Source organism: Sylvia atricapilla, chromosome 5 (genome assembly GCF_009819655.1).
Source record: "Sylvia atricapilla isolate bSylAtr1 chromosome 5, bSylAtr1.pri, whole genome shotgun sequence".
NCBI lineage: Eukaryota > Metazoa > Chordata > Aves > Passeriformes > Sylviidae > Sylvia > Sylvia atricapilla.
In genome coordinates, this window is record NC_089144.1 from 12,110,968 (window position 1) to 12,135,392 (window position 24,425).

At 36.7% G+C, this 24,425-nt stretch overlaps 1 protein-coding gene across 5 annotated transcripts in view; it reads right to left on the reverse strand.

The window, feature by feature from the left end:
* Positions 1-24,425, reverse strand: part of MAGI2 (membrane associated guanylate kinase, WW and PDZ domain containing 2) — a 710,849-nt gene that overhangs the window by 104,426 nt on the left and 581,998 nt on the right. For all 5 annotated transcript variants that reach the window (XM_066318723.1, XM_066318722.1, XM_066318724.1 and 2 more), the window contains one exon: positions 15,765-16,400. In XM_066318723.1, coding sequence (XP_066174820.1) covers positions 15,765-16,400 — 636 coding nt within the window. The remainder of the gene's footprint in view (positions 1-15,764; positions 16,401-24,425) is intronic.

A 24,425-nucleotide genomic window follows, 5' to 3' on the forward strand; every position in this document is an offset into this window, starting at 1 on the left:
ATAGTTTTTTTTCTTTTTTTTTTTTTTTCCCTGTGACATTGCTGTGTCTCTCAGAGGAACACAAATTGGTTTCAGACTTGAGTTAGATGACATGTCCAACATAATGGAAATAAACCCCTCAATACTGAGAAAATTGGAACAGTACATAAACATGACAAGTTAAACAGAGGAGATTATGGTGCTGCCAACCGTGAAGCACTGTGTGAACCTTAAAAATTAGCATTTTTAGAAAGACATGCTAGGGTACATTTCATGTATGTCCCTCCATATTTAAAATCAGAATTTACTGTGTAAGAAAATAAACTTGGATGAAGTCTTTGGATCCATAAACCATCTTCTTCCTCAGTCTACCCTTGTACCTCAGTATCCCCATTTGATCCCAGGATGAAAACTGAATTTATGCCTGAAGAACATAGCTGCTGAAGGACTTTGGACAAACAGCACAATTAATCTGTGATGGTCATGACATATTCTCCTTGGGTTTCCCCAAAGAACACATAAATAAAATGCCAATAAATATAGATCTGTATGCTTTTCACCCAGTCACCCTAGAGTTTTACAGGTGTATAATCCCAACATGATAGGATAGGAAATATCTTGTAGAGGAAATTTCCCCTGGTGTTCTTTTTTAAAAAATTACATTTTCAACTCTAACAAGCTACCTTATCGAATGTAATTTATGTCAGAGGGAACAACAACAAAGGGTCTACTTAAGAGGAAAGGGAAGGAGAAGGTTAATTCAAATTAGAGCCTTTTATCAAAGGGAGTTTCCATTGGTTAATTGGTTAATAAGTTTCCATGGTAATCCTCCAACACCATTTTTGTGAAAAGCAGCTGCATTTCCAGAATGTATTGAACATTTAATAGGTAAAAAACCATAATAAATCAGATCTTAGATGAAATTTCTATTCAGGTTCTAGACAAAATACCTACTGACCATCTAACATTTAGCAGGATCATTAAATATTTAGCAAGCACTAAATATTAAATGTCCCTCATAACATAGAGCCTGAAGTAATTTACCCAGTTATAAGCAGGCTTTTGCTTTTCATACCATCAAAAAGTTTTTGATCTATCAGGCAACGGACAGTTCTAGATAAAGTTGCTCTACTTCTCAGTAGATGATCTCTTTGGTGAATTTTTAAAAAAGCATTAGGACTCATAGGAAACAAATTACAAATCCATTCTAACAAAAAAAATTATTTGTTCATTTACTCAGAAGTTAGTAATTCAGAAAAAATTGCTGCAATTTGAAATAAAAATCATTATGCAAGAGAAAACAAAAAAAAATTATTTTCATACTTTCCACAGAACAATTTTTCCCCTGAAGAATGTTCTGAAAGTTGTGTGTTCTGCCATACAGAGACCTTAAATGGGAGACATGGCAAATGCCTATAATTCGCCTTAGTCTGGTAAAGTTTATTTACTGTTGAGGCAAATAGAAAAATAACAAACCAGTGTGCAAGTAGCTATCACATATTAATGAATAAAAATGGGGAGCTCTGTAGAAACACAAGTCATGAGTTTTTATTCATCTCTTTCCTAATAGGGACAAGTTAGAAATGTAACTGAACTGCAATTCTACACCAGTAATCTGCAACAGATGCATTTAAATTCAGTGACAAAAGTATCTATGTTGTTACACTGCAATTCTTTATCTTTCAGACAGCAGAGATGAGCAAAAAATAAAAAGCTTTTGAGTATTTCAGAGAGTATTTCTCATTCTAGAGGCTAGGTTTGATCCCCCACTCGCAAAATTTCAGAGGCATTATTTTTTCTTTCCTAATTTTTTTTTTTAATTTGCAACACTATTTTCAATGCACAAAATGATTATTTCCTTTTCTATTATATTGCATTCAAAACCACTATTATTTATTTTATATTTCTTTGATGTCTGTATTTTTTTCTGAATATAAACTTTATAGCTTTAAGTGGCAAAAGAGAAAGTGATAGCAGTAATTTCAATTTGAATATATGTTTTTTCTGACTTCATAATTATAATAACTATTTTTGTCTTTATCACCTCAAATTGTAGAACTGGTCCAGTAGAACTTGCCCTTTTTGTAAAAATCCCTGAAATCCCTAGAATTTCAGTGTGATTTTTGTTTCTTCATTACTAACTCAAAATTAAATAGCCACAGAAATGATAATCAGTTCAGAAGAAAAAGTAACTTCAGTTCTTAGTTCCAGAATTGAAGCCTTTAATCTTCAAGGTGAAGGATATATCAAACTGGCAAAAAAATTACTTTCTATTTTGTGGCAACATAGCAGGTTTTGATTTGGTGTTTTTTTCCACATAAGCTTGATCCCAGGCTGGCCAAAGATTTTATCTAGAACTGCCTAAACTCCTTCTTACAAAAGCAGCAAAGGCTTGGTTATATATATAACCAAAAAAAAAACCCCAAACCACTGAGCTTTATCATAATAGAACTAAAATACAAATATTTTCAAATAGGGAAGATGTAAAGTCATTAACTGGAGAACACAGAAATCAAAGTAACGCCGGAACAGCTTGCCCTGCTCACGATGCCCCTACATTACAGTCCCTGTTTCCAGTGAAATCCAGTGAAATTTTGTAACTCCCTGAGTTACAAAAAGCTCTGCATAGTCCCTGCTAGTCCCCAGATTTTCATCCCACTCCCTCTGCAGCTCATGTGTCTGTGCTTTGCTCCTCTGTGCAGGTTGCTGGATTAGGCTGTTGATCTCCAGCTTTCTGCCCTGACCCTCCTTCCACTTGCCCAGAACCCACAGCCCCTGGAAATGTCTCTCCATCAGGACCTCAGGAAGGAGGGCTTGTCTTCACTGCAGAAGGACCTGCCTAACTCAGGCACTTTTCAGAGGAACAAAGGCAGCCTACACACTTGGAAGAAGCCAAAGAGATCTCTCCATCAGACTGCTGTTATCTATTTGACACAGAGGATGGCTGCAGCTGTTACAGGTAAATATCTACTCATGGTAACCACAAATGTCTTTGAAGGAGATTTATAGCTAATAGACTCTGATAGCCAGAGAGCTATCAGGGACTGTGCTTCCTATCTGCTGAGAAAAGGATCACCCGACAACACAGCTCTTACCAGTACTCCTTATGTGACCCAAAACACCTTATCTGAATGTCTAATTCTTCACTAGCTGGTTTCTATCCTTTCAGCTCTGTTTTAGACTACTTTTCCCAAGCAAAGTCCTTTTCTTTAACTTCTACAAGCTTTTAATGAACAACTACTTGCAAGATTCCTCACAGGAAATAAATCCTGAAATTACATGCCCAGTTGTCTGCACAGGAAATGAGATCTATTAGAGGAGTGAGGTAGTAAGGAAACATCTTTCCATCTACCTTGCATGTGGACAACTGAATCAGCCATTACTTTTGCTACTGAAGAACTGTATGGAAAATCCTATAGAAATGCTGTATTTCAGGTCTAATAAAAAAGAAACTTTAAAGATATGACATCTACAAGAAGCTTGGTCTTTGCATAATATATGGAAGTGTCACAAAGTAACTTTGAAATAAATGTGGAAAATGGAAAAATAAGACGGAAGGACAAGTATGAAGAAAGAGGGAAAAACAATCTGGGACAGGACCTCACTGATTTTTTTAATCATTAACAATAACTGCAATAAAATAGTTTACCAATGACATCTTAATAAGAAAAATACAAACACAACCTTTAGTTTTAAGAAGTTTTGCTGAATCTGCCTTTTTTCATTGTGATGTTATGCTCAGGTGATTTTACAAAATCATTCAAAAGCATTTTTATAAGTTAGGGTTGCATTCCTTACTCTCTTTCAGGAATTAATTTGCAATGACTGGATAAAAACACTTCCTGTCTCCTGATACTTAATTTATTAAGCATTCCACATTGCTCTGTATCAGTAATGTCTTGTCTATTCAATGACATGGACCAAACTCCCTGCAAAGTGCAAAGTTTATCAGTATTGATTTTATGTTTTCTACAGGATTTTCAAAGAAAGCGCATTTAGTCAGAAGCCAAGAACTTTTCCTAGAGATAGTTCATTAAAAATAAATTCCCTTACTGATTTCCTACTTATTATTATGTTAAAAGATTGATAAGTGAAGCAATTTTTCAATCCAATGTAAGCCATACTAATTTTACTTGTTTCCATTTTTAGGAAAGGAGTGAAGTTGTTGCATGTAAAGCCTTAAAAAAGTCGATTATATGAAACAATTAAATGTTATAATAAAAACGGAAGTATTAATAAATAATTAATATATATTTAAAATGAAATATTTTACGTAGGCTACATTTCTAACTTCATGTTTATAAAGAAATCCAGACTGTTTTCTATAGTGGCATGGATGGGATTCCAGATTAAGCCTTAGTGCATGGGACAGCTTTTGAAATTATGCAGGTTTTTTTAAATAACTTTGATTATTACCTATGCTTGCCTCTGATGTGGGCAGGACTCATCCCATGCACTCTTGTTCATCTGGCTTGTCAGTTAACCTAAAGTTCTTATCCAGACCTCTCTACAGTCTGTGCAACATAATGGGCAAACCCAGAGAACAAGCTGCTTAGGCAATGAGGGAATAAAATTATTTAAGCCATCTTCTTCAGGTGCTTATTTTCCACCACTGGCTGTAGGGGTTAACATTTTGACTCACGTAGACTAGAAATCTAACTTTTTTTACAGTTAAGTTGGGATGCCGCCAAAAGTGAGTAGAAATTTAAATTTGGAATGTTGGTAGGTGAGGTTTTTAAAACTTTAATAATCAACAGGGAAGGATAGGTTCTTTTAGAATACTATAGATTTCAGCTACTTCAGATGTTTATGGTAGCTGAATGGCACCATAGAGATGCCTTTTTCCCTCATCACAAAGAATCCCTGCTTGCTGCCCAGAGCAGATGAGGAAGGATTCCCTGCTGCTGCCTACACAGGATCCCTGATAACCAGTGCTGTGGAGAACGTGGCTGTTATGTGTTGCAAGGCAAGGCTGGGAAGACAGGTTGAAGAATGTTGCATGTAAAAGATTTTCAACTTATTTGCCTTTAGGGACGTGAAAAAAACATAGAATCAATTAATCACTGTGAGATGAACGCTTAAAACAGATGATTTTGACTGAAGCTGTATACAGATGGTTTGTCTTTTAGTACAAAGCATCATAATGTGATGGTATTAGGGTAAAGAACTTGATAAAGTTGAAAGTCCGACATGCAACTAAAAAGTTACAAGAGAAACCTCTTGCTTACTCAAGATTAACTTTCATAGAAATAATCATTCCATTTGGTGGCCATGCAGTGAATGTTTGCTGCATCAGACTCTCCAGATGTTTCTATTTTAGAGCCAACTCCACAAGCAACTGAGATCTCCCAGTGATGCTACATAATAAGTGAATAAACAGTGCATTATTTCTCAATTACAGTGTGAGAATAATTTTATTATGTATTTAATCTCTAGGAATGCATCTGGCAAGCTGAAATCAAAAAGCATGTCACCATTCTTCCTGCTTGCATTGACTTTCAAAAAACTCTCATATATAAAGAAATATAAAGAAATATACATTCAATATGGTGTAATAAGGACACAAGATTAAAAATCTTCTCTTTCTCTCTGAGAAGTACTCTGGAAGAAGTTTAAAATCATCCAGATGATGATTTGTTCAATCACAGACCCCCTCTATTAGCATCCTGGGCATAAATGTGGGAACCATAGAATATTCTAAGTGTTTAGCTTGGAATGGACAGCTGGAGTTCAGCTAGGCCAATCTCTTGCTCAGAGCAAGGCTAAGTTCAAAGACTGGGCTGACATTCAAGAATGGCAACTTCTCTGAATTTACAAATGAAGGAAAATGGAGCCAGAATGACAAGCAATAAACATGCAGACTGAGGAAGGACTGGGTAAAACATGGAAAAAGCTAGTGAAGAATGGCAGAAACTGGACAGATGGAGCTGACTGTCTTTGACTCTGCCACATTAGTTGGCTCTCACTGGCCACAGATCAAAGCCTTTTGACTTTTCCCAGAATTCTCTCTGGGCTGCTCTAGGGTCTTCCATCGATGTAATCACCCTGTATTTTGCCTAAACACCTGATTCATCTGCCAGAATCTTCCCATTTTCACTAAGTATTTCCTCATACTTATTCCAGAGAACATGAGATGTTAAATCATGTGTGGCGATGCAAAAGAGATGCCAGGTCTTCTGATACACTCTCCTACTAGAATCATATTTACAGTTCCTCAACTGGTCATTCTTTTTTTCCCCTTAAGGAAAAGATAAGAGTGTTTTTAGTTGTACTTCAGAGATATGATAGTGTTTATGTTGCAGCACAGAGGCACTGCTTGGCCCCAGATGCCTAAAGTAATATTTATTGAGAACATGTTAAAATACAGAAGCTATGCAGGGGTTGTAAGAAAAAGACATAGGTTTTATACTGATTAGTGAATTTAGTGAAACTATTAAAATATAGATAATACTGCAGTATTCCCATAATCAGCAAACCTTTTCAATGATGTCAAATTGTCCCTGAAGTATTAATAATTTTTAAAATTTCTTTAAGAAAAATGGCATTATTACTAATAATATTACTACTATTACTATCATCATCATCATTTGTCAATTTAAAATATTAGCCAATTTCATGCTACGAAAAAACCTAATTATAGAAATACAAATAAATTGATAAAATGGATGTAAAGATCATTAAAATATTTTCTTATTCAAAGATTTTGCATTTGTGCTTGTATTCATGCATATAGATTATTTTTCTAATTATCTGAGAATTTTTAGAAGTGCTCAATCTAGAACACATGAAATATAATTAAAAATGCTAACAGAGAAAAAATATTCTGAAAAGTCCATCAGGTACAATTTGCACACATCTGAAATACACACTAAAAATAAGGTGACTCTGGGAATGTGTGTAAAGAAAGCTTGCCTTCTTTAGCTTATGGTAATAAAAGTCAAGATTTCTCTCATTTACCAAACAGGAACACTGCACAGTATGCTTCTTCTGTGCTAAAATACTGTTCCAACTTATGAAAAATTTGGCTTTGGAAAGCAATTTATTTCCTTTAGAAATCTGTTTGGACATCCTTGGGAGTTAACTTTCAGAATTTGTGCCTGACAGTTTTGGCTACCATGTCTTTTTTTTACTGTAAACTAGAGGTGACACAACAAGGGGATATGTATCGTGGTGCTGTTTTTGATTGTGTTTGAATTATGAGTCACTCAAAGACTTCCTGAGAAGGCAGTGCTGTATTTAATAAATGTTATAATCTTGGCTTACCAAAAAAACCCCAAAAAACACCCCCAAAAGACCCCAAAAAAACCTGAGCATGAATCATAGAGGGCAAGTATAACTATTGTTAAAGCCTTCCTTCCCTTTTTTAAGAATGTAAATGAAAATTGTTCAAAGAATTGGACAGGGATTAATACTTCATTTAGAAGATTAATATAGTTTCTGCATCTTTACTGGATATGCAAACTATAGGGGCAAAGAGAATTTTGTGGCTTAGGAAGTGCCTGAAAAGCATACCTTCCCATCTTCCCAGTGCTGTGTCTCAAGTCTGTAGCACAAGAGATAATGTAGTCACTTGTTTCATAGTGTATTAGCTTACTTTATTACTACAAAATATTGCACTATTTTACAAATCACCACATCACAACGTCTACACAATGTACTTTGACAACAGATTTGGAAGCCCAACAAATGCTGTTTAATAGGACATTACATTATACTGAACCAACAAAAACATTGTTCAACACATTTAGACTAAACTTTAGACATGCCTCAATACACAAGCACAGGTTGTATGGTACTTTTTTAGAGTCCAGCTCTGTAGTTCTCCATCCTTAGGCTGAGATCTCCCAAATCTCCTCTGAAGAAGGTGAGATTCACTCAGAAACTAGACTATGGGTGACTGAGAAAATACCCCAAGCTTCTTCATGCCTCAGTATTGCAGTAGGCTCTCCCATGTACCGTGTTTGGGAGGTATTTGGCTTCAAAAGATGTCATCTTTCACTGAGATGCACAGTTCAAGAGAATACCATTAAGTTTTCTCGTAATACTGCTTGCAAGTGCAGAGGAGAAACTTCTCTGGCCTGGCCAGATTCCAAGGTAGACAAGCCAAACAGTCTGTTTTCTCAAATGAACTGTTCTTCAATTTGTGTGAATTCATTCACTAATATCAGTAAGACTGAAAGCAGTCTGCAGTGCTGCCAGTGGAGCTGTTGGGTTCTCGCAGTGATGTGGGCTGAGCTATCGGACAATGACGTGCCCTGTACCTCCTCAAGAGAGACAAGGAGTTGCCTGTCCTGAAGGCAGAGTTCCTGCAGCTCTGCACAAATCCTGTGTGCACAGTGAGCTTCTCTGTAGTCCTAATAACTCTAATGTCTAACTGCTCACTGTTTGTAGCCCCTTGGGTATAAGAACTTACTGCCAGAATAGCCACTGGAGCAATGTCACCTCTTTATGGCATGCAATGGTGACAATATACACCTATACACTCATGTTTTTGCTAAAAGGTTTTTCTACAGGGACCTATTTCTCCAGTCTGCAAACTAATTCCTTCCAATGTCAGCATGAGTTAGGCACACATATCCCAAGGAGAAGTGTCCCCAAGTTTTAATAGAAGCACTGTTCAAATATCTCACAGACCATGCAAGCCTACATTAGAAAACAGTTTCACCAGTGATAAAAGCACTTTTGAAACAAAATGCTTTCTAATAGTCATTAAAAACCTTCTGTGTAATATATGTTAAAAGGGTTTATCTAATGCTTTGCAAAATTGCCCACAAATGTACCACACAATGCACAAACATTAATAAGAAAGAAACAGCAAAACCATAGCACTACCACTTTGAAATGCAATGCAATTAATACTACTTCTGGTAATACAGTGTAACAGCTACTAACTATTATTAATATCTGTTTTTTCAGGAATCCATATTCATTAAGGAAGTCTATGGTTTCTTTATCTTTTATTCAGAAATATGGAAGCAATTGCACACTGTTTCACTGCTAATCAGAGCTATACAAGAAAAGATACGAAAGTTTCATTAGTGCAAATTTCAGGATAACTGGTCTCCTGCCCTAACTCCTCCTGTTGAAGTTTGTCATTCCCTGCTATACAGAGGTTACAATTTCTCTTAGTAAAAAGATTTACATTGAATCCCTTCATAAACAAGGCTCTAAATATGTAACTTATTTTTTATCTGCTGTAAGGTGTAATATTTATTGAAATAGATTTTATACCAGATAATGGCAACAAGATGCTTAAACATGATTTCAAGTGAATCTAAATTATAAAACAGTCTCAATGTGTAGGGGAAAAGGATGTAAATAATTGGAAGGTTACTAGAGAGTACATATCTCACAGATAAAAAAATATGGTACTCTGCAAGATGAGACATGACTTGTTAAAATGAGTCAGGAAAGCAGCGCTTCAGAATTTTTGTTAATAAAACAGCTTTTTACAACTTTTAAACAACTGTTAAACTATTTAACAGAAGTTTCAACAACTTTTTTCTTTCTTTTTTTTTTTTTTTTTTTTGCCTGGTAACACTATTTGCTAATAATCTTTCAGAAATTTTATTTCTGGAATTAACAAAGGAAAGAGAACTGTCCTTCTCACAATGCTGTTAGGAAACTATTTTGCACAAAATACTGATTTCTAGGTAGGGAAGGCAGGAAGGGAAAAGGGCATTGTCCATTGCTGGGAAAAGGGCAAAATGACACCTAACAGAAAAGTCAGTGAATTGGACAATATACCATGACTCACAATATTTTTCATCATTAAATGTTTTTGGCTTTACTAGCTAAAAATAGCAACAAAAACAAGCACCAAAAAAAAAAAAAAAAAAAAAAAAGGAAACAACTCAAAAGCCAGCATGAGAGGAATATGCTTATGGAGAAATCATGCTGAGGAAACTGTTGAATTTATGATGTCATAAAAAAAAGCTCATAATTTTGAGATGGAAAGGAAAAAGGTCAGATATGAACCTTTGTTTTCCATTGTTTTTAAAGCAGATGGATCCAGGAACAACAGACCACTTCAGAGGGATGGCAAGGCAAAATGGCGTGGCAAATTATAAAGAGAAAATTGTAGGAGGATGCCACCAGCAGCATGTTCTACAGAAGGCATTTATGTCTTCAGTTTCCAGGCATCAATGGATCATGTGGTTCACTTCAAATGGGTCAGTGGTTCACTGTGAGGTTCCTGTGCACATTTCCTTTGTGTGATCAAATGTCCCTTAAGCCCACAAACAAGAGATATATGTGGAATTTAAGAATACAGGAGGGCTAAAAATGTAGATATTGCCAAATATTCCTCTTAACATTAGACTACTTTCAGGAAATAAGAGGGACATGGATGAGGGGCAAATGTACAGTTGAAGTAAGTGTCTGGAGAGTAGAAAGTGTATCAGGAAACAGGAGAGATATGAGACATTGTCTGTCCCAAAATCTCTTCTCAGAAACAATGAAAGAAGCAGAACTTCATGAACAAGGCAAGTATGAACAGAGTATTGTTACTTTAAAGTACCCATAGGATTCAACTAAGCCAAGATTGGGTTCCTTTAGGAAGTGACTGGAAAGGACAAATTTGCCAATGACTTAGGGATGTAAAACAGGAGAGACAGTAAGATGATGGAAAACCTCCGTAAGTCCCAAATCAAAAACCTACAACATACTTCAAAGACTTTAATTTCTTTAAATCCTCAGGATTGTTGACTAGGAAGCCCTGAACTGGGGATGAGCAAGCCATGAGATACAGGGTCTTGTTTGCAACAGGTACTATGTTAATATTTTGAATGCAGAACTGCAGAATGAGAATAAAAGCCAGAGACCTCAGTGGTGGCCTGAGCTCATGGAACAAAGAGATCAGAATTTCCTGGGCCAGATGAGTGCTAGCAGGGTGACAGTGCTGCCTCAGCTTTATCTTGTGCAGCTTTCCCAAAAGACAGAAACCTGGAGATAAAGAAGCATGAGCTTTCCTGACCAGAGGAATTGAAACACATAGCAATCCTGGGGGAAAAGAAAAAGAAAAAAAGGAAGGAAAGGAAAAAAAAAATCTAACCTTTATGGAAAAAGGCGAAACTGGCAAATTTGAAATAAGTCCATGGAAAGGGTGCTGAGGATGGAGGGTTCCTTCCACTGAAGTCTGCTTATTTTGGGGAGTTAGTGTTTTTCACTAGAATATTCAGAGATTTTTTTTGTGAAATTTCTGCCTGTTTTTGAAATTGATAATGCTGTGTTGTGATTTACTGGTATCTGTTAGAGGTTTGAAGGCGTTACACATCCCTACTAAGATTTATACAATATCTGAGAAAGATAATTTGCCTTCCTTTTATTCACACAATTCACAAGTACATAGTTGAATTCTCCCTCCCTATCCTGACTGTGTGTACACTGCATGTGGCCCTCACTATTTCCCATGCCACGTCATGGTGACACTGGCTGCTGACAGTCTGGTCTCAAACCACAGATGGGCTAACAATTAAACAATTAAGTGTGTCAGTTCTCTGGCTCAATTTTGTACCAACATTCTCAGTTTCTCAGGGCCAGCTTGGATTGACCATTCTCTGATTCCATGATTATAAAATAGCCATCTGATACAGGAATTTTTGTCAGTCTCCCACTTTTTGCATTTAATGTTTCACTCTCAACACCTGTTATGAGTTGCCTTAACTTCATGAATCAGTCCTGGATTGTCTGCAGGTTTCCTTAACAACAGCATTTCAGACATAGTCGTGATGGATCTACATTTGAATCTATCAGTTCTTTTTTTGACAGGAACACTTCTGGAGCTGGGCACTTCTGCTGTCTATAGGTTCATGTATTTCAAAGGTACTTTCTAAAAGAGGTGGCGTATGTCAAATACTTGGACAGCTCAATTAGTACAACGTGCCAAACCTAGTGTTCGAAATCCCAATTTCTGAATATTTTGTTCATAAATTTGCTACAAATCACTTCAACCACTAAGTGCTGTTTTTCAGTATATTGGACTAATTCAGAATTTATGCTATATCTACATTCAGAAAGACTGATTTTTGAGAGCTCTTCCACACTATTTCAGCAGCCTGTACTCAATGAAATCTACTGCAGAAGCTGAGGATACAGTGTAAAGCGGACGCAAAGCTGGAAAGGAGTAAATCTCATTGGGTGCTATTTTCTCTTTTATATATATATATATATATTTAGGTAACATTTTTCACTAACTTTTCCATTAATTTTAGATTTTGTTTTTCAGTGCAAACACATCTGTCAGCTTATAGTAATCAATGGGAGCAATATGTCTGTTCAGCAAAAACAGATGTAAAGATACTGAACAAATATAGTGCATCTACTTAGCAAAGAACTTGTCCAATAAACAAGAAAAAGTAAGATGTCTAGCCAGTGCTAGAGGGATGCTTTGCATTTCCTTTGATAGACAATCCTATTATTTCCACTACTATATTTTTAACAAGCAGATACATTGCTACTTTTACTTTAGAAATCTTAAAACAAGTAGACTATGAGTTGTGGGACTTCCTCCAGCTTACCCCATGACAAGTCTCTTTTTGGTAATGGTGAGAGAGATTTTACTGGCCTCTTTAAATTTGAGTACTGCTATTCCCTCCATCCTTTTAAAATATGCAGACCTTTCCTCCTGCATACTCTGGCTCTTGACCTTTTAAGCTTGAATTTTTAAACGGGTTTTAAAATGCTGTAGCATGCATACTATGTGCATCCAAGGGAGTATTTTTTCCAATATGAGATATTTCTTCCTATAGTGAGAATAAATCACAGTCAATATCAATCTGTTTCTTGTCTGCAATGTAGATAAGATTGCTGGATGAAAGAGAAATTAAGTCACTTACAGAAACGGATTTGCCACATTTGGGTGTGCCATATTCATATCAGAGACAGAAACATTACAAGGCAACACACAACCCTATGCAAAACACAGCCATCCTCCACAGGCAGAAACAGCCCTTCAGTCTTAATCTTGAAAATGAGACATTAAAGACAGGATGCAGAGGGTAATAATGGAAAAGGATGGCATAATTCAAGTGTCATTACACATCAAAGATAATAAATTAAAAATTGGATCCATGAGTAATGAGAAAGTATGCCTTGTTTTACTGATGTCACTGACCAAACATTACAGAGTCAAAGAAAGTTTCTCTAAGTATTTGGTTTTGTATTTAGATTATCTCACATGACCAAATCTTATCACCTGTTTATTATTTGTAACACGTTGGATAGACACATACACCTGAATCAGTCATCCTCTACTCCCTTTCTAATCAGTCAAGCAGCAAATATAGTTTGAAGGTATACCTAGACATACCTGACTTATTTGAAACATCTACAGTGGAATTACATCAATTACACCATAGAAAAACCTATTTCTACACAGAGACTAGAAAAGGAAACATGATGACTAAAATGGACATAATAACCTGCATTCTACGTTCATATTTAGTCACATAGATTCCCTTTTCCTATAAATAGATAAAAAAAAAGAAATAAAATCCTGGTTTTCATCTTAAAACAGTTCTCATATTTTGTTAAGATATGATTTAGCCATCTCTTAGGTAGAGTAGATTTGATACAAACACTATTTTTTTCAGTTCTTTTGAATCACTCAAAAAAGTGAGGTTTGTTTGAATTTTAATTTCATAGTCTTCCAACCTTGAGTTAAGGTATAGACATTATTTCTGATGCACAAAAATTTATGATAGTAAACTTGCATTTGTTCTGTATCATCCCCTTAAGCTTAATGACACTGTAGTACTTCCAAACATTTGCTTTAGTCTTGGTCGTTGTTCTACCATGAACAAAACACGCTTTCATTCTCTTCCTTGCATTCTCTAAAGCAACCAACCACCCCCTGCCCCAGCAGCAGAGGGTTAAATGTCACTGCATTTGGACCCAGTATGTTGTGTCAGCTGAGCCAGGGGAAGGACTTGTACCTCTCTGTTTGGCCTGAGAGGAGACTTGGGAATGTAAACTTAGAGTGCTTTTATCGAGCGCTGAGCTCAGTGTAGTATCTCCTACCTGCCACGGCCATGTGCAGAAAATAACCACAGCTCAGTTAATGTACCAGAACTTGTTAAACTACCATGTTGATCAATGTTCAACTATCATGTTTTGATCATGAATCAATGATCTAAGAAAAGATTCTCTTCAGAGAGAGCAATTATCCTCAAGGGCTTGAGTATGTTGCTGCTTCAGGGTTTTTTTGCTACTGTCCTGCACTGATTGCTGAAATATCTATTTTGTTGTGTATTATTACTCAGGCTTGTTCAGCATACTGGATTTCACACTCCACTTCTCTCTGAAGACTGGTGTTCTAAATTGTTTTCCTCTGGAGGGTGATTATCTAGCCTTTTTCAAAATAAAATTCCACCTTTTTGGGGTTACACTAACCCTTCTAATCCTCTTTATGCTCTTTTTTGGCTATGAATTTCTCCCTAATTTGTCAACTTCTTAATAGAACAAAAATGTTGCTTACTTCATTGTTCAAGATTCTTAATGGCCATTAAGGAGAACCAGATTTAATACCAATGAATACAGCTCCTCCGCAACCATTAACTTTCTCTAAGTACATATACTATAGTGACCCAAATTTAATTATCATCCTAATTTGGTTTTATTCCAAAGAAATATCAGATTCTGTCTCTTGTAAATAATTATTTTATATATATATATATGAAAAATAATTTATTGACTGTGTGCCTTTATTGACTCTGTGAGTACAGATTGCCTACAATCACCTTATGTTTGTTACTTCTGTAATTTGATATGTTACTATATTCCTTATTCTAAGGATTTTTAGGTATTGTAATGATAAACATTTGTCATATGCAAACAGTGAAGCTTCACTTCGCAATTTTTATTCTTCAGAAGGAAAGTAGTTAGTATTTTATCGTCTTTGTGCATAGAATCCTTTTCTTTTTCTTTGGAAGCACAGAGTAATATACATTAAGTGACATATGAATTCCCTTTAGAGAAACAAAGATTTTGAATTTAAAAAATCCAATCATTACTTACTTCAAGTAATAAAAAATTAGGATGGATGCTCACCTTAAACCACCAAAGAAATGTTGTTTGGCTAAAATGATAAAAGCTACGAAAATAACTTATCCCTGTCAACTTTTTAACTCTATTTCTGTTCTTATTGCTTCTTTATGGATAGGTCTTGACCCTCCCCTTCCAACGGTGGACATTCAAACTTACTGTGTCAGGCTGGTGAGAAAAAACAAGTTGCTTGAAGCCAGGTTGTTTGTTTTTTTTTAAATCAGAGAAATATATACCATGGATCTCTGTTATCAGGAAAGAAAACAGTCCCAACAACTGTTGTACAAAATTTTTGCAATGAATGAAAAGGAGGCAAAATGGCTTAGGAAAACCAGTAACCTTGCAAAGGGCAAATATTTGCTCGGATTTTGATCTACATTAATGAGTCAATACATACAACTATATCTAAAGCTTGCAGCACTTCTTTGGGACTACATGAGTTTGCTGCAGACATGACACAAAGTATTATGGGGTGAAAGGTCCAGGACTGCCCTAGTTTTACCCTTATACAGAGATGGCACCATTGACACTCAAAACACATAAAGAAATGTACAACAAACTGTAAGATTTTGCCTAGGATACTTAATTACAGACACACTTTTCCAGACCCAATGGTGTTACTTCCCACAACATGGAAATTAATTTCCAATCTAGCAAACAAGGATGTAGTGAGTATATGTATGTCTTATGGTTTCGAACCTTTTATACACATTTTTGTAATTGTACAGACTTTCCAAACTTACCTCCTCTATGGATAATCAAAGAAGTTTCACTTCCAACAGGACATTCTTTAAGTATATCCACTACTTCTGCATGGCTCAGGTTCTGTACATTCTGCTGGTTGATCTCAACAATGAGGTCACCTTCACACAAACCAGGACATCCCTGAATGTCTAGAATTTGCTTCACCCTCTGTCCTGTAGGACTGTCTGCTATAGTGAAGCCAAAGCCCTGGGCCCCTTTCACAATGGTTAAGGTCATGAGTTCAGCTTGGGTGGCCCCAGAAGAAGCCATTGATATATTATCATCATGGGCAGGTGGTGGGAATGTGCTATCAAGCTGACTATCTGCTGGAATGGAGTGCAAGGAGTGTGGTGGTCGATCTGTTACGTCTGGAACAGACTGAGAAGTCCTAGAAATGTATTCCAAATAAGTTTCATAGTTATGTCTTCCATTTACCACTACCGGAGGCCTCTCCATTACTGCAAGGGGTGGCACCATGCTGTTGGCAGGATCTTCAGGATCAAAGGGCAAAGGGTATCCACGACATAGCACCAAGTTGACACTCTGACCAATAGGAACAGACTGGAAGAGTTTGACTACATCTGCGTGAGTATGTCCAAGGACACAAACTTCATTAATATAGACAATCACATCACCTAGAACGAGAAGAACAAACAGTGACAACATGAGACAACTTCAGTTGCTGTATATGTAGTACATTTTTTTAAAATGAGATAGAAGTCTACTAAAAAAGATATGATAAATTCAATCAACATACTGACTCATATAGGAGAGACAAAAAAGTAAAGTTTGTCCGGCAGCAAATGTAATACAAAGACACAACAACAATACCAGTTATTTTCTGTGTAAGCTCATAGATGGAAAATTTAGATGGATCCAGACATTCACCTTTTCTCAACATTTCCTCCCAATTTTTTCAACTCCTTTCAGTGTAGTGTCCATAGATTACTTTTTTAATAAGGTAAAATGGACAATTTTTTGGAGAGTGTGTTGTCAAGAAATACCATTGTTTGGTGAAGAGTAAAAGAAAAAAAAAAAAGTAAGTATTCCTGTACTTAAGAATCAATGAACAGCTATGCAAGACTGTGTGTGCATGTGCATAAGGAAACACTTTTTGCATTGATCATGATATTGACACTTTTCTGTTAAATGTGATTACTTGCCAGCAGCCAACTGGAGCTGCTAATGTCATTTCTTATTCTAGGCATGAACTATCTATCTTACATAACATAGAGATGTTTCATGGCATTTTGTTGTAGCAAAAAGGCTCAAGGACAATGACACAACAAATTTTTTTTGTTGGTTCAATAGCTTTACATTAGAAAATCTAGGCAAATATATGAAAATCAGTTTAATATTTTCACCTAAGCAGCTGGTCAAATAAAACCAAAGACAATACTTTTACCTTCAAATCTTGTCTCATGTACAGCAGACCTACCAGTCTGAGCATATGGAAGCAGAATACTTTAAGTCAACAGGCTATTTATGGATCTCCATATTGCCCATGCACCAACTAGCTACTGTTACTGGAAAGCTCAGAAATAGGTTGAAATTCTTCTTGGTGTTAGAATAGATCAATATATTTATAGCCATAAATAAGTTTTTAACTACTATTAAGGTGCACATTAATATAAAAATGAGTTATCAGTGCAAACAATATTCAGAATAGCTTGATGACCTACAGTCTGTTTTCACTTTCATAAAAAAGCTTGCATTTTTATAGATAAAAAAAAGGATGAACTCTAGAAGTGAAGGTATCTTTCTAAGTGGAGACTGTCTTATTATCCTATCATTAATCACCAGGATACTGTGAGATGTCTACAAGGTACACAATTCAAAAATTGACACATCACAACACAAAGCTTTTTAAAGGTATTTGAAAACTTAGCAATAAATGACAATGATTTAGGGAGAATGAGGTGGTTTGGGTGGAATTGCTTTAAGTGTATTTATGAAATTATGCTTTCAAGTACTTCAATCAAAATATCTAATCCAGCAAACTGAAGATAAGAGTGTCATCAAGATGCCAATGCAAGCCCTGTTTCTAAGTGAGGACAAAAGGCAAAGGCGGTTTCTATGTGAAATCTAAATGGTCAATTCCCACATGATCAGACTGTGTAACAGCCTGACAGTAATTAATTGCATATGCACAAACTGATTCAGAGGAAGATTTCTTCAGAGGGTGTCTAGGGAAAAAATACTAAGGAAGTTTGCTTAGATGATTGTGAGTATTATATACAAACCTTAGGACCTGCAAATGCTTTCTTAAACATGCATCATAAAGATATCTTAAACATAGATTTTAAAACAAGCACAAGCAGTAATGTCACTTCATAGGCAGTGCTCAAAAAACTCCATTGCATTTGTCTCAAGCAGCTGAAAATAAAGCAGTTTTCCAAAGTCAAAATTTAAAAGAAAATATGCAGCGTATAAATTACTGTGGCAATGGCTGCAATTCATCATGATTTGCTCATGCCCTGCTATAGAAATCTCTTACCTGCATTCTCATCCCTGGCTCCCACGTTAGCAGTGAGGCTGACATTGCCCACACCAGGACTGCTTCTGTGGAACTGAGAGCTCTTCAGTGCATGCTCCTGTTTCAGTAGCTATGCCTTAATAGTAACCTTGCGACTTTTTAATCCATGCAGTCTTTATTTCCCTGAGTGCTGCCAATGCAGCTATGTGGTGGGAGGAGACCAATCTGTTTGTTCATCCTCTCTTACAATACATTAGCAGAGTGCAAAATGAAAAATGCAATTTTTGTGTTGAGCAAGTAAATTGTTGCCTACTTTCAGCCCTTCACTTTATGTATTTGGATGGGATTAGCTATATTATAAAACATAAATCAATATGGTTTTGATATATCAGAAAATTACATAAACTAGCCGACATTACAGAGATCTGTACTGAAAAGAAATTAGCTTTTGCAAAAGGAGCTCAGTCAGGAAACATGCAAGCCAAGTGACTTTAGTGACTTTCCCCAGTCACTAAACAGGCTAAACTGAGCACTAGAAGATCTTGGGTAAGAACTTCTTCAAATAACAACCTTCCATTATCCCTCCTTTGGCATTTCCTGAATCAATACCTTTAAAGCTCTTTGTTGTTTCTGAGGTATAACATGAACAGCATTCCTGGGCAGATGCTGAAGCTGTAACTCAGTCAAAGTGGGACCATTTGGGGCCCACCTGCTGTACTGTCACATGGAGGATGTACAGCCACAGGTTAAGGGTGATGAGCACAAGGGCATGAGTTACTAAGCTCAACTCAAAGAAAGGAGTTGCAATGGGGAGAAACAGTTTCAGATCATGAGACAAGAAGGAGGAAAAAAAGGGGTTAATTTCAGAAATAGTTCAAATTAATCTCTCAGCTGTACTTTCTCCAAACCTAGCTCATTCTTCCAGGCTGAGAGTTCCTCATTGCTGACACAGAGAGAAGTACCCAGCATTCGGTAGGAAGAGAGAGATAAGTTAAGAGCATTACAGAGCCAGTGCCATGCTAATGCAAAGTTCAAAACCTCTCTTCTTTAGGAAACCTCCCTTAAAGGTTCCTGTAGCATCTTTTCTGCCTGTTCTCTTTTGCTGCTTCTAATAATAATGGGTGCATATGGACAAGCATAATAGTGATCCAGTTTATAACTCCTGCCTGATTTTCTGAGCAAGCCATAGTCTGCCTCCAGAAATCACAGTTTCACAGTGAGTGGGTATCTTTGAAGTTATGCAGAACATTTATATTAAGCATCAAACTTTGCCTGACTTTTAGAATTAAATTTGCTAAAATGACTGGAGTTTGCTTACAGAATGATTGAGCTTGGCAGGGATCTCTAGAGGTCATACTGTCCAAACTCTGCTCAGTCAGAATCCCTTAGAACCAGTTGCTCAGGATCATGTCCAGGTGGCTTTTGAAAACCTCCAAGGAGGCAGAGTCCACATCTTCTCTGGACAACCTGTGTCAGTGCTCAGTCACCCTCCCAGTAGGAAAGTGTTTCCTGATGTTCAAAGGGAGCCTTCTGTGTTTGAGTGTTTGACCATTGCCTCTTGCCACTGGAGAGAACCTGGCTCCCTCTTCTTTGTACAGGTATTTATGTAGATTGATAAAATCCCCCTGAGCCTTCCCTTCCCCAGGGTGGGCATCCTCTGTATCAGGTGCTCTCCAGTTTCATCTTCCTCACTAGCCTGCACAAACTGCTGACATGCCATACCACCCTCATCTTACTTGAGACTGTTAAGGGATGAAGGAGCCCAGAAGAGCTGATCTATGGAGAAGGCATCTGAATCAGACCCTCTAGATGAGCTGGCAGGTTTGACAGACACCCAGTAGACAACAGATACCCTGGTCTGCACCACAAAAATCTACACCACCACAAAAACAGATTCTTCAATGTCTAAATTCAGCACTGAATTGAAGAATCTTAAAGAATACTGACAGCAAGCAAATTTATCAAGCTGTCCTAAAGTTACCTCTGATTTAGTTAAGGCTCTTGAATTTAACTGAAAAATTTAGGAAAATGGGTCTGGAGGGGACTTCCTGGCTGAATCTAGTCCCCTGTTGTCAGATACAACACAGTATGTTACACTTGATGAAATTTGATGTCTTCTTCACAGAAAAAACCACAAATCCCCATAATACTTTATGTATTTAACTAGCTTGCTTTGCTTATTAAAGTCTGCTGACCATTACTTATTGTCATGCAATGTTCATTGACTCAGTGCCTGAAGGTTTGATTAGAGGTTACATTTTGTTACCTACATATTTCAAAGAAAAAACCAGATCTATACTGTTATTATCTTTAGTTGGATTAGTAACTGGTGAAGAAATTTCTGAGCTTAAATATCTTTTAATGACAGATTCTGTTTTACATTCCTCTCTACAATAATGCTGCAGAATTAAATCTGACACCCTGGGGATTTTCTACAAGCATTAATTCTGAAAAAAAACTCCACCTTTTTTCATGCTTGAAGTACTTGATCCAAGCAGAATTTGTTTTATTGACATAACTAGTTTCATCACAAATTATCTTACAGTTTCAGGCAAGGTTACCAGCTCTATTTACCTCCTTTCTGAAGAACCTGTACTATTCAGTTGACTCCAGTTATTGTTTCTGATAGGTTTTTGTTACCCCTAGTTTCTTTGGGTAAACATCCACTTGTCCATAAAGTTTGTCCATTTTCTTACCTATGTTCTCACTATTTGTATACAAACATTTTGCCTATTTCTTCTTATTATGTTTCTTGTGCACTTAGGTTTCTGGTTGTACTTCAATGAATTGAATTGCCAACTAGGCTACTATTCTCATTATTAATTAGAATTCACTAAACTTTGAAGTATGAATGCAGAGAAAAAAGTGCAGATTAGATCTTGGATCGAAAATTCGTAGAAATGTCTCCATTCTTCCTGACAGGTTTTTGATCATGCTCTTAGTGCTAGGTTTATGTGCTTAAAATATGATGGAATGCTGTGATTTGGGGTGAAGACAGCTCTGCTAGCCCCCTGCAGCCAGCACAAGTCAATAGCAATGGAGCTAAAACCAGCTCATGGTTTGGCAAGTCAGCACAGGACACACCAGCTCTGCAGGACTTGGGCTGCATAATTTTTTGCTGCATTTATAGCCCACATAAACTCTGCTAACTTCTCTGGCATTACTTATTCCCACTTGCATTTCTCACCCATATAATCTAAATTCTGCATATGCATACTTTGCATCAGTTTCAGAGCTAGCAATACATGATTACTTCATCGTTGAAGCTTTCCCTTCACCTGCCCACCCACACTCTCTACTGTCATTACCAGATATTTCTGTCACTTCTCAGCAGTGACCTTGTCTTCTCTTTCTGCAGACTGCTGCAAGATTGCTGGCACTGGAGCCTGTTAATAATAAATTCAGAGCACGTTTCTAGTATCAAAATATGAAACTTGGAGGCAATTTTAATAACAACAGCATGTGACTTACGGTCATGAAAGAAGCAAAGATTTGTAAGAAATGAGCCATTTTTACATTCACACGTACACTTAGAGAGAACTAGTGTGTGAGGGATCCTTTAGTTAAACAGTAACAGACAAAGTACATTCTGAAACTTTGAAACTCAACTTCCCTCCACTTGCCATAGGTGTTAAGCCAATGTGGGAATAAATAATTTCCATCACAAATGGCTAGAAGCATTTTTTGGCTGTGAAATATTTCAGAAATTTCTGCATAAACAGAAATTCTCTAATTTCTTGTACTCTGACTTGCCACAGAACCTTATGTAACCTGTTTGGCTTTAGCTGCTAAAATCTGACTGCCTGACTTTTACAGACAAAAGACAAAGCCTAGCATCTTGTAGCTCCTAGCAGTCTGATTTGTCTTAAAAAAAAGAAAATAGAAAAAAGGTCCTAATTTTCTTAATACTCAGTATAAAATTACCCTTATTTTTAACAAAAATTTTGGAATTACAACAACTTCCTAAAGGAGATTGCTGTGTAAGATGACTATTGCATATTAGTATGGAAATACTTAAAACACCTGCCAAGAAAATACTTACTTAGTTCTTCTAAAGAGGAACATTAGATTAACTGCTAAAACATATCAAAAAGGCAACCTGGGGAGAAGTACATGCATACAATAACTCGATAACTACAGCTGCTGATCAAAAGAGCTAAATTTAAAAGTGACCACATTATTATCAGCTTTATAACAACGTTCTCTGATAGACAGTACTGCAGCAGTCATAGTGAAATGAAAAGAGCTGCTGGGAGACATAATGGGCAGCTGCCTCTGCATTCTGAAATAGTTTCAGGACCACTTGCTGGTATGCAAGAACACTAAATAGTCCATTAAAATATCACCGCTCATATTGGCGTTGAAGAACCATTTCCCAGTCTTCATCATATACAGAAACTTTTACCCCTGTGTGACAAATGTGGCAAAGCTGACAGGTAACAATCCTCCACAGCTCTTTCTTTCACTCACTGAACGCTGGGAACTGAGGTTCAGGGGGAAAAATCAGGGTAATAAAAATATTGTTTATTTAATCAATCATTAATTGTTATTATAATTTATTATTTCTTTAAGTTAGACAAAAAGTCAAGGCAACATGTATTCCTAGGCATTCAGGCTGGTCTGATTTTCCTCTTTCTGAAACCTGAGCAACAGATATAAATCATCTGTTTGTCAGATTTGAGTCAGTACTTGTACAGAACAGCACTGTAGGCGTGGTAACTTGGGCTAAAATCTGTTCCCATCATTAGACTTCATCATTCCACTATGAGGGACTGAGCACTGCCTCTGAACTTTGCTGCAGGGGCCAACACAAATATGTGACACAGACACTTGTCTGCAACTTCACCCAAGACTCAGATCTGTTGAGTAAGCAGGTGCCACTTTTATACAATCAATTTTTTAGAACCTATTTTAATTCTACTGTGACCCAATGCATATGCCTAATTAAAAAGCTGTCTATTCAAATTTTTTGTGCTAAACCAGCATGTATCATTTAATTACACTCGGGCAGATGTGGATTAGTAGAAGAAACTATTTCCATTTTATTTTTATTTTGCATATAGTGGTAAAAGCTATTCAAATAGAGGCATATTTAGAAGAGAATAAAATATATTCCAGAAAAATCTAAAGACCTTGATTATTTGCTGATACAGTAAACATGAAGCATGGTAGATTAAAAAATGTAAGTAATGCAATAGCAAAAGCATATTTAAACGAACACTGGTCATAAAGCAGTAAAAACTAGGCGAATTTTCTTCCTAGAAACAGTTTTTCACTTCTTCAAGCATCTGAAAGTATAGCAAGGACGTTAAAACTGCTACTTTACAAAGAAAAGTAATTACTTAAAAGATGGTAAGTACATTGGAGGCAAGGCCACATAAAAAGAAAATGTCCAATTTTCCAGGTAGCCTTTTATTTACAAATTATGTAAGCTTCTTCTGTCTAAGCTTTGCCTGCAGGAACTACTTGTGCATCCTGAAACGCCTGGTGTGAATGAACTGCGCGACAGAGCGTCAGTGGATCTGAGCAGCGAGATAAAAAATGTGTGCCATGTTTGCATAGCTATTTGGGTTCACTTTGAAAAAAGGTGTCACTGTGCGCAGAGGCTCATGGAGAAACAAAACCCTTCCTTTTTCTTCAGGAAAAAGGAGGTCAAAATTTACAACCCATTTGCTTTTGTACGCACATTTTATTTCTGTAGGCAGCGCGTCACGTTTATCTAGGTAATGGCTCCCAGGAGGAGGAAAGCAGCCCAGCCAGCCCCCCGGCAGCCTGAAGGCACAGGGGTATGGAAAAGCATGATGTAAATATCAAGCAGCCTCTGTGCCCCACTGGGAATCCTGGCCATGTGCCACCTGTCCCTGGTGGAAGACATTTTCAGCAGCATTGTCAACTGCACACCATTGCCACTGCTGATTCCTGACATAAACTGCCAGGAAGGGAAAAGGGAGATGGATGAGGTGAGGAATTAGATGGAGAATTGATAAAGATGCTGCAGCACAGTGACAAATGCCTTCATATGTTGAAATACATATAAATATGTATATGTTACTGGGAAATTTTAGTAATAGGCAGTCATGTTGTGAACTGAAATGGTTAATAGAGCTATTTTATTTCTTTGAGTAATGGCAGCTATTCATGAGGCCAAGAATAACTAGTAACACACTAAATTAGTAATTTGTGA